Source organism: Citrus clementina, unplaced genomic scaffold, assembly GCF_000493195.1.
Source record: "Citrus clementina cultivar Clemenules unplaced genomic scaffold, Citrus_clementina_v1.0 scaffold_2, whole genome shotgun sequence".
NCBI lineage: Eukaryota > Viridiplantae > Streptophyta > Magnoliopsida > Sapindales > Rutaceae > Citrus > Citrus x clementina.
The window spans coordinates 2,670,156-2,680,714 of NW_006262688.1; the positions used below are offsets into that span (position 1 = coordinate 2,670,156).

General features: G+C 36.1%; 2 protein-coding genes across 2 annotated transcripts; one reads left to right on the top strand and one right to left on the bottom strand.

Moving 5' to 3' along the window:
- Positions 1-1,554: 1,554 nt before the first annotated feature.
- LOC18051298 lies at positions 1,555-4,127 on the top strand. The gene is made up of 5 exons (XM_006445648.2): positions 1,555-1,861; positions 2,316-2,578; positions 2,700-2,911; positions 3,212-3,476; positions 3,709-4,127. The coding sequence occupies exons 2-5, from the start codon at positions 2,318-2,320 to the stop codon at positions 4,015-4,017; spliced, it is 1,047 nt and encodes a 348-aa protein (XP_006445711.1). The 5' UTR covers positions 1,555-1,861; positions 2,316-2,317; the 3' UTR covers positions 4,018-4,127.
- A 1,548-nt stretch (positions 4,128-5,675) lies between these two features.
- On the bottom strand, positions 5,676-9,841 carry LOC18051300 (diphosphomevalonate decarboxylase MVD2, peroxisomal). Its single transcript, XM_006445650.2, has 10 exons — positions 9,431-9,841; positions 9,046-9,244; positions 8,852-8,915; positions 8,624-8,687; positions 8,447-8,527; positions 7,718-7,804; positions 7,247-7,404; positions 7,110-7,158; positions 6,298-6,422; positions 5,676-6,135 (listed from the first exon to the last, which is right to left on the bottom strand). The coding sequence occupies exons 1-10, from the start codon at positions 9,638-9,640 to the stop codon at positions 5,910-5,912; spliced, it is 1,263 nt and encodes a 420-aa protein (XP_006445713.1). The 5' UTR covers positions 9,641-9,841; the 3' UTR covers positions 5,676-5,909.
- Between the last annotated feature and the right edge of the window lie 718 nt (positions 9,842-10,559).

Below are 10,559 nucleotides of genomic sequence, written 5' to 3' on the forward strand. Positions count from 1 at the left end.
AGAGGATCCTTTCATCCGTTTCTGGTGATCATCAGTCGGTCTTTGCCAAGAAAGAGAATACCAATGCAGTTGTACTTGTTGCAAGCCAGGTCCATTGAGCTGAATGTTCATCCTTTGTCAATCAAATGACAATACTTTGGTCTTTTACCTCGAAGAGATATTACATTAAATGACAAATAAGAAAACTAGTAAAAAACGAGGAAACCAAATTGTTTTTGTTTGTCTTACACTTGAAAAAATTATCTGGGCAGCTTTCGCTCTGAACTGATAGTTTAGGCTTGATATCTCTTTCACGCTTTTGCAGAAAACTCTGCCAGTACTGGTGGCAGTTGTGGAGGAGCTGGGTGGTGCATTCGGTGAATCTGGTTTGCTTGTTCTCATTCTTCTTTGTCTATAAACTTCATCGTTTCTGACATTGAACCAGTATATGACGATTATCATCGACTCATTCCTAGTTAACTTCTGGCTTCGGAGAGATAAAGATCCCTCATGCAACAATGCCAAGGTAGATTGAGTATCGGGGACACTCACATTGATACTCGTCAGGAGCCAAGTTCTTTTTCGGCCATCTTCCAAAAGTCATAATCAACTCGCTAGCTGTTTATCCCCAATTGTCCTGCATCTTGGGCATGTCAATGTAAATTGTATTTTGCATTTTGGGCATGTCTAGTAGTAGATCACCCAATTGGATTTGGAATATGGCTGGTATGTGCTGCTTTGTAGCTGCAAAAACGCCAGCGTTTGGTCATGCCAATTGTAAATTTACAAGAGGGTTCTTTATTAGAAGAAAAAGTAAATGTCATTTTTTTTAAAACAACAGTCCCTACATTTCGTTTTCATGCCAACGAAATTAAAGAAATAAATTAATTGAACATAATAGTCTTTTAAACTCGGTGGACCACATCTAGAAGAAAATCCAACCATTCTATATTTGTTCCAATACCATTGCTTTTTGGTGCAACTACTTTTTCTACCCCTTTTACTTTGGTGGGGTGCAATCACCAGCCCCCAAATATTTTTAACTTTTATTGATATAAATTAATGTCTGATTTGGCAAATGGGGTAAATCTAAATCAACTGACGGTAAATGTATTTTGCGTTCACGGCCCTTATTCGCGAGTGAGTGAAATTTTCCATCCTAGCTAAAAATAAACTTGTCACGGTAAAATTTCTCATACCTATCTATGCATGGCGAGTGAAATCAAAATCAGATTTGTTAGAAAAAGTTGGAAACTTATTTTCAATAGGCAATGGCTATTATTTTACGAGTCAATGTTTCAACTTTCAACATGATGATGTTTTGCTTTCGGCTTTGTCTCCCGAGCTTTTTCCTAGAAATTATTTTATTATCGTCATATGAAAATTACAAATACCATACAAGACATATTATATTAATTCACCTAGACCCGGTTGTTGATCAGCAAAGTCATTAAATCTACAGTTTAATTACATAATAACCTCTATCCAATTGGGTGGCTAATAATTTTCATAACTAATATTATTAACGCAACTGTAAATTCCATTTGTATTATCATTATTATTATTATTATTTCTAGCTGTGGTTTTTGCTGAACCATACAACCTCTGCAAAGTAGCAGCAGCATTTTATCCTGTGGGGCTTTTGCTATTTGTATGAATTCTGCTGGTTTAGCGTAAGCCTTTGGCAGTGTATATATAATTCCAATTTTTCAAATTATAGAAAGTTTTTGACAAATAAATTTTGGGGTTGGTTTGTTGATGACTAAAATTCAGCCACTTTATGTTTATAAATATATTTATTCAAAGCATACAACACAGTCTCTCTAAGAAGCATAAAGATATTATCTTCCTCAGCAGCAGCAGTTTTTTCAGTTTCTTTCAGGTTCTCTCTCACTTCTTCTTCTTATTATTGTTGCTATTTTTATCAGCAATACACTTGATTTTGGTAACAACTGTGTTAATTTTGTTCATTTAGAATATTGGTTTGTGAATTTAAGTTAATTTTGGATTAACATTCCAGAGAGGTTTATATGTTTGTTTAACATCATAATCGTCACTACTGCCCACGGAGTCCATTTTGAGAATCTTTAGCATGTGATGCTAATTTTCAGATTCAAAGTCATACGAGGTCTTAAATTTTGATTAAGATGGAATAAAATCAGTAAAGTTTTGCTTTATATTTGTTTTGTGAAGATTTTGTTTTGTAGTTCTCTCATTGTTGTTGTGAGTATAGCAACCACGTGTTAAGTTTAAACCAAAATAGCTAGGATTTTTCTTATACATGATCAATCAATCAGTGATATTGTTCTAATTGAATTATAAATTCTTCATTCTAGGAATGATCCGGGAAATTACAGTGATATTGTTGATTGGGTTTGTGGCATGGGCGTATCAAGCTACTCGCCCTCCGCCTCCCAATGTTTGTGGCTCCCCTGGTGGCCCTGCCATTACAGCACCTAGAATCAAGCTGAGGGATGGGAGGCATTTGGCTTACAAGGAGCATGGCGTGTCTAAAGAATTGGCCAAATATAAGATTATCTTTGTTCATGGTTTTGGCTCTTCTAGACATGATGCTGCTATTGCAGCAAACCTCTCACCAGTACTTGAAATTCCTCAACTCAATTGAATATCCAACTTCATTGTTGCATTTGAATTTTCATTTGTTCAATGGTTGTGTTGGTTCACTTAACTTCACGGTGCTTGCTTGCATATCATTTCAGGAAGTTGTTGATGAATTGGGGATATACATTGTGTCATTTGACAGACCAGGGTATGGTGAAAGTGACCCCGATCCAAAACGAACAAGGAAAAGTTTGGCACTGGATATCGAAGAGCTTGCTGATGAGTTAGGACTCGGATCCAAATTCTATGTTGTTGGGTTTTCTATGGGCGGCCAGGTGGTTTGGAGCTGCCTCAAGTACATCCCTCACAGGTAATAGAGTATAAGCAAATGGATTGTGCTTAAATTGCCCTGATAACAACACTGGTATTGCTGGAGATCTTCTGCCTTTTCGGCTATGTTAAGAATAAAATAGGACGATATTAATAAAGAACCTGAGTCAAAGAACAAGCAAAAATGCAATTGAATCACAACCTATCAGTATGAAGTTTCATTTTTTAAACAATTTATATGCAATATGGATTTTATTTGAGTACAAACTACTTGTTTTTTTATTTTTGTATTAGAATCTGGTGCTGATTTTTGTAAGCTGGATTTTTGCTTTGCGTACAGGCTAACTGGAGCAGCACTAATCGCTCCAGTGATTAACTACTGGTGGCCTGGCTTTCCTGCCAACTTAACCAAAGAAGCATACTACCTACAATTGCCACAGGATCAATGGGCTCTGCGAGTCGCTCACTATGCTCCATGGCTTGCCTACTGGTGGAATACTCAAAAATTATTTCCTCCATCTGCTGTTGTAGCTCGTAGGCCTGAGATTTTTTCTGCCCAAGATGTACAACTTATGCCTAAGCTGGCTGTGAGACAAATCAACAGGGTACAATTTATGCCTGGCCATTGATTAAAGAATCGACCCTAGGATAAAACCTAGAATTTAGAAATGAATTCATCTGCAGTATCCATCTTCAACGGAAAAGTTTCTGAACCTTTAATTACTAGTCGATCTAAATGATGTTGCGATGCATGTTATCTATACAAGGAAAAAGTGTTCTTAAAATGTCATAACTTAATGTACAAGAAGCTGAGTTGCTCCTATATATATTCTGCAGGCACAGGTAATTCAGCAAGGTGTACACGAGTCTCTATTTCGTGACATGATGATAGGATTTGGGACTTGGGAATTCGATCCTATGGACCTGGAGAACCCTTTTCCTAATAGTGAAGGCTCCGTCCATCTATGGCAAGGTGATGAAGATAGGCTTGTACCTGTAATCCTGCAACGATACATTTCCAAAAAACTTCCATGGATTCGCTATCATGAAATACCAGGTTCTGGACACTTGATTGCAGACGCTGATGGGATGACCGAGGCTATCATAAAAGCACTATTACTTGGTGAGAAAGTAACATTATCATGACTTAACTAGCCTATTAGGTGCCAATCCATTTATTTTCTTTTTCCTCTTAAGTGATGTAAGAGCAAACATTCAAATTATTATTCATAGTCAAGTAAAACAATTTTTAAGTATTGTACTTTGGTTTCCCTTGCATTGAACTGAGCTGAACCTACAAAAAGAAAAGCATGGTTACACGGATGGTAACTGATTACTAGTTCAACGACTTGATGCGCAACTCTCTTGCTGCCATTTTAACCTCAGTTTCCTCATGCTTCCAAAAGGATCCAAAAGGCTTGCACAAGTAGAACTAACAATCACTTTCTCAAGTTCGATGGCATTTTCAAGAATTTCTGAACAATTGGACTTCCAAGTTCCAATGAACTCGATCGATCCACCTCATTGAGAAAATGACATTGATTAATTGTTGTTTACTACCCTTTTTTTTTTTAAAGACAAGAGTTAAAGAGAGATATTTTATTAACAAATGAAAATGTCTAAAGAAAGTACAATAACAGATAAAGTAATTAGTACAAACAACAATACATGTTGATTAAAATGAACTTATTTAAAGGGAAATGGTAAAAACCCTTCTCTGCATATTACAACAACACAATTCTAAATAAAAACAAAAACACAAAACCGATAACAGAAGAAAAGGCTTCAAGCAGCTTCACTGATCCTCATCACCACTGGCAGCAGCACCACCATCAGTATCAGCAGCTGGTTCGGCATCTTCTAAGACATAGCCAAATTTCTCCGAGACTTTCCTTTTCAAGTCTTGCTTTTCTTCGCCACTGAGACTCGTTAATGGCACAATGGTGCCATTCCAGCCATTGCCATTCTTAAACGCGATGGCTACTTCTGCTTCAGCGACTGACCCGACCTCAATGGTCGTAGCTGCAAGCAACTGTTGAGCAATTTCAGCTAGCTCTTCTTCAGCAGCAATCCTTGCAGCCCTTGCTTCATTGAATGCTTGCTGCTCGTGCTCCTCTTCCCTCCTCGCTTCTCTGAAAATCTCTCTGTTTCTGTTTCTTCGAACACGATAAAAATTATCTGTCTCTTGCATTCCTTACGTTTTGAAGTTCTCGAAAATAGTTTTCAAGATCTGAATCCATTTTTTTGTTGGACTTTTCGTTTGAGATGATAAAAAGAATATATTGCAAACTATAAAGTCTTCTTGTATAAATAGCCAAAGGGCATACGAGGAATATGATCAAATTCATAACAATGGAACTGCCATCACGAGAATTTCCGTGTGAGTTGGCGCTGCTAGTCAATTCATCCACAATATGCATGACTGTCCACACAATGTTCAATTTTTTTCTGCATTACAAGTTTGTTTTTCCTTAATGACCATTTACTTGAATATATATATATATTAATTTTGTGAATACATAAGCTACAGTGAATTTTTTTCCCGGATAAAATCATCTGCCATTCTCTGATAATACAGTCAAACTCTACAGAAAATTGGAGCATGATACCTTCTATTGCAAGCCTCTTTTTTTTTTTTTTAACAAATAATTGATGCAATCATTCTGTCGTGCTATTGAACAGAAAAAAAAAGAAAATAATTCGAAACTTTTAAGGTGATTTGCAAATAGTTTTTTTTTTTTTTTGCTATTTTTAAGCTTCAAAATAATGCTCACATAAAGAAAATGGAAACATACAGCCAGGAATGATGAACAACTTATTCATTATTTGTTTCAAAGAGGACGAGTCCGTGATCCCCCAATGGATTAAAGGGGAAAGGAAATAAATTACAAAAACAACTATAAATTCGGAAGGAAAGTTCAGAAATTCGCTTCAAGGAAACCTCCATTTAAGTTGTAATGATCATCTGAATGAAATACTTGAGGTTCATGGAAATATTTGACTTGCTGGAGAATAAGCAAAGTGAAAATTAATCTACTCTAAGCTTCCTTAGGCAAACCACTTTTGGGGTTGAGAAGAGCCTTACTGTCATCAGAAAGCAAAACAGGACCTCCACCTGGTCTTGTACAGATAAAATAATTGACATCCCCTGAATATTTCTGCGCTGATATGTTGTTAATTTCAGGAGGTAGTGGCAAAGCTTCTATATCTTTCATCCCATCAATACCAGCATCACGTAGGATTGATTTATCACCAAGAACATAACTAGACATAAGAAAAGTAAATGAAAACGCAAATGATTAGAAGAAAATACACTGAAATAAGTTATCCAAAAGGATGATGCACCCAAATCCCTTTAATGTATCTTGTACTGTTAAAGAACAGTGCTGTATTCTCTCAAGACTTTAACAACCAAATACCAATTACCTGTTCAGGTCTGTTTCTGAGTTTGGTGGGAAAAAGAAAAGTAGCCTCTGAAGCAATTCGGTAGCAATCTTTCTATTACGAGCGATCAGAACAGCATTAGGCCCAGCATCAAAAGTATATGCCACCTATAAGATTTATTTTGTCTAAGTCAAAATATTTCAATAACCAGCATAATTTCGAGCACATATCAATTTTCCAGCACTGGATTTCTATATAACTACTTATCTAATATCTATACAGAGGAAACAAAATGAAAAATGATAGTGAAGCTAGTATATTAACATTATGTTGATGATGGGCCAGGCGGGCGAGCTCAACTCTCTTTTTCTTTCAATCTCAAGACCCCTAGCCTTTCTTGGGAGTTAACAAAGTGTGAAATTGAGGGCTATTACCAGATCCTATCATCTCAGTATCCATGACAACAATAACGAGATATTATATCCAGAGTAGGTGGCCCCAAGGGGGAATAAACCCTTGACCACTTGATACATGCCAAAGGGCATAATCACTCAACTCAAATCTTGGACTTACGTGAGAGAGCTCAATCCAATCCCAGAAAATGATTTTCTAATTCAACATCAACTTACTATCTTCTCTTCTGATTGGGTGGGAAAGTATTAGCCACAGAGGTACAAATTCATTATTGAAAACAAATTGAGATAGAATGAGAAAGCCATATGAGGCAACTTTCAGGGAAAGGATATATAAGAATTTTCTCTGGCGGAAGCACTCAAAATAGACAGAACAAAAATATGTTTTAAATGACAGAATTCATAACACCTCCCAGATAACGTTGCAAAAAATGAACAAACCTGAGGTGATCCCACGGAACGATTCCATCTTTCAACATAGCTGATAATTCTGAAACAAGTTTGCAAATCAATAATCAACCAAAGTGATGAAGAAGATGAATAAGCGAATAAACAAACAAACATACATTAGGACTTACCTGTGGGATGTATCATTCATGTAAAATATTGGGGGAGATGTATCCAAGCAAACCGCATGAAATTGATTACTATCAGCACAGGTCAATTGTGCAAAAGACGAAAAATCATGATTTTGGATGGCTTCTTCCATTTGTACTATCCGTTTTGGCACAACTTCCTATATTATGGTCCAAAGCACAAAAGAAATCATCACAGACAATAAAACACTTTTGAAACAAACTAAAAGTTCGATAAATAATTAAGTTAAAAGAAAAAATGGCCTCAAGAAAAAGGACCAAAATAAAAAAATAAAAAAATAAAAAAATAAATTTGCAGAAAACTTTCCCACCAAGAACACCTGGAAATTTCATTATATCATTATCTCGAATGATTACAAGAAATGAGCCTGACACTTCTTAGAACCAAATACCTCAGTTGTTGTAGCAACTGCCAATATCTTCAAGACAATCACTCAGGATGAGAAATTGTACCTTTGCTCTATGTTGTAAAAGCAAACTTGTTTCAACACTCTCACGCATTCCTGTGGTGCTACTTGTTTCCTTCTGCCGTGAACTCACCTTAAACGAAAAAAATAAAATAAGAGCACAAAGTTAAAGGGGCACAGAAGAACCATAACAGAAAAGGTTCCACATGAACTGCTTATTACGAATTATAACATTAAATATTTTGTAAAAATATTATATTTGAAGCTGTAGTTGCAGCAAACACTTAGCAACCTCATCAAATCAATAGCATTATTACGAATTACAACATTAAATATTTTGTAAAAATATTGTATTTGAAGCTGTTCTTGCAGCAAACACTTAGCAACCTCATCAAATCAATAGGTCAAAACAAGACAGAATAGCAATAATAAATTGACTGCACATATCTAACTTGAATCATGGTCAGTTGCAGTGTTGGTCCAACACATTAGGATCAACATAACCTACATTTAGGGGTCCATTAAAGTTCACTGTGTCTCAGTTTCTAAGAAAATAAAGTACAGCTATCGCTGGATGATCCACATAATAAATTCAAAAGCTTTCTACCAGTGAATCAAGTAAACACTTCAGAATGCAATCAAAAAATGCAATTTGAAGAGGGGAACAGAACAACCTAAAACCACTTAAAAAATGCTATGGCTGTTCGTATTTTAGAAAAGATAAATAAATTACAGCACTAAAAGCAATAACAATAACAAGATCATAAGTACATACCACAGCAATAATAATAACAAGATCATTCCAGTGCTCTTCATCAACAAGTTGAACTGCAAGGCTGTCACTTCCATTTCCTTCCTGGAGATGTTGAGAAGGCACTAACATTAGCTACGTGAAAATAAACCTCAAAAGCAGGACTGAACATAGCTATATATACATATATATATAACATACTTTTCCCATTATCCACTTGACAAATCCACCAAACAGACTACGACAAGCACTGCCTGAACCTTGCCTGGATCAGAAAAAGGAAAATATATATATGAACCACTAGCATTCTTGATTCTCTGTTATATGGATGCTATGATGATACAAGATCAAATACACACAAATATCATTTCAGATCAAGCAACTCGAAAGAAGAAAAGTTATGCCAATTAAACCAGACATACTAATTACCTAGCTATAGCAGAAAGCTGGCTCTGATTTTCTTTCAAATTCATCAGCTTAGCCAGTGAAAAAACTGCATAAAACCCAAAAAAGAAAAAGAAAAGAACAATATACCACGATAATCCCTAAAAACTTTCTTTTGAAACAAAAGCTTATAAATCAATAAATAGATAGCATTTGGTTAATAAAATCAACAATATTACCAAGGCAGGCAAAACCAGCAGCAGAGGAAGCCAATCCAGCGGCCGTCGGAAAATTGTTAAACGAAGCAATGTGTAAATGCAATTTCTGCCAGTCCTTCTTCTCAATCTTGATCCCTTTCTCCTTGTCCTCAACATCACAAGCACGACTCCGAATTTCCTTCAAACAATTCTGGTACCTTCCCCCTCCAAGAGAAATTTCCTACGCTAATCAGCAATCACAGTGTTAATCTACAAGCTAAGATCCATATTAAGTTACCGAGCAAAAAATTTTTTAAAAAAAGTTAATTTAATTTAATTTAAATTTTTAAATTATCACAATTTCCGAAATGTTTTAAATAAAATAAAAAATGTCGAAAAAATAGTAAATATAGCGTAAAAATTATACTTTGCCATTGAGCCACATACGATCTTGGTCAAAGCTAGGACTGACGGCAACGGTCGTGGTAGTACAGAGGTGATCGGGATCAAGGGTGACGCTGATGCTATCATTGACAGGCAAAATTAGGGTTTCGTCTCGCTTCCCCCAGTACTTTATCACAGCTATGTTCGTCGGCGTCTGCGCCGTCACCATCAGTACCCATTTCTCCGCCGCCATCGTTATGAAAAAAAATTCTAAAACGTTAACGAAACAGGCTCCTCCTCACTCTAAAGGAAAAGGAAAAAAAAAACGTTTCGTTTCGATTCCGAATCCGAAGTGAGAATGTAGTTAACAGAAACGCAAGTGCGTGCCACTCTGTGTTTGTAGTTGTGAGTGTGCGCGCACTCAAATAGGAGGGACAGCATGGAGGAGACTCAGCTGGAAATACTCTTCTTTCATTTGTTTTTTTTTGGGGGGGGGGGGGGGGGGGGGGGGGGGGGGCCCACGCAATAACACCTTTTTTTGGCTTTTTCCGCATTGTAAGAGTCGCCGGATCTCATTTATAGGATTTAACGAATTTGTATCCGAATTTTGACTTTAATTGACAGAATTGAAGTGTGAGGTTGAGCCACTGAGATTGTCCATTTCGATTTTCGGTTCGGGCTGGGCCCAAATCCGAACCGATAACGGTCCGGATCGGGAAGTTCAAATCAAACACAACCGGAATCGATTTACTTTAGTTTAATTTAAAGATTTCTCAGTCAAATTGGGGTGATGAAATAAACACAAGATTTATATGCATTAAATTGAAACTTTAGAAGCCACATATATGTAGATTTCTATTAAAATAAATTTCGGGATTCAAGTCGGGACAATCCGAACCATTTGCCCTCCATCATTTTGTATCCGCTTAGTTTCATCATCCAATGAATTCTACCAAGGGTAGTTTGGTCACTTCGCTTCTGCAGTCCCCACCACACCTTTTTGTCCTTTTCATGTTTCTTGTAAGTGTAGACTGGGTAGTATTAATTAATGGTAAATTATCATTGCGCTACTTTTATTTTATTTTATGTTTATTTAATTATTATAAAATTTTAATATATATTTTTTATTATTTTTTTTATATTTGTATCAATTAGTCACTTTTGTTTTAACA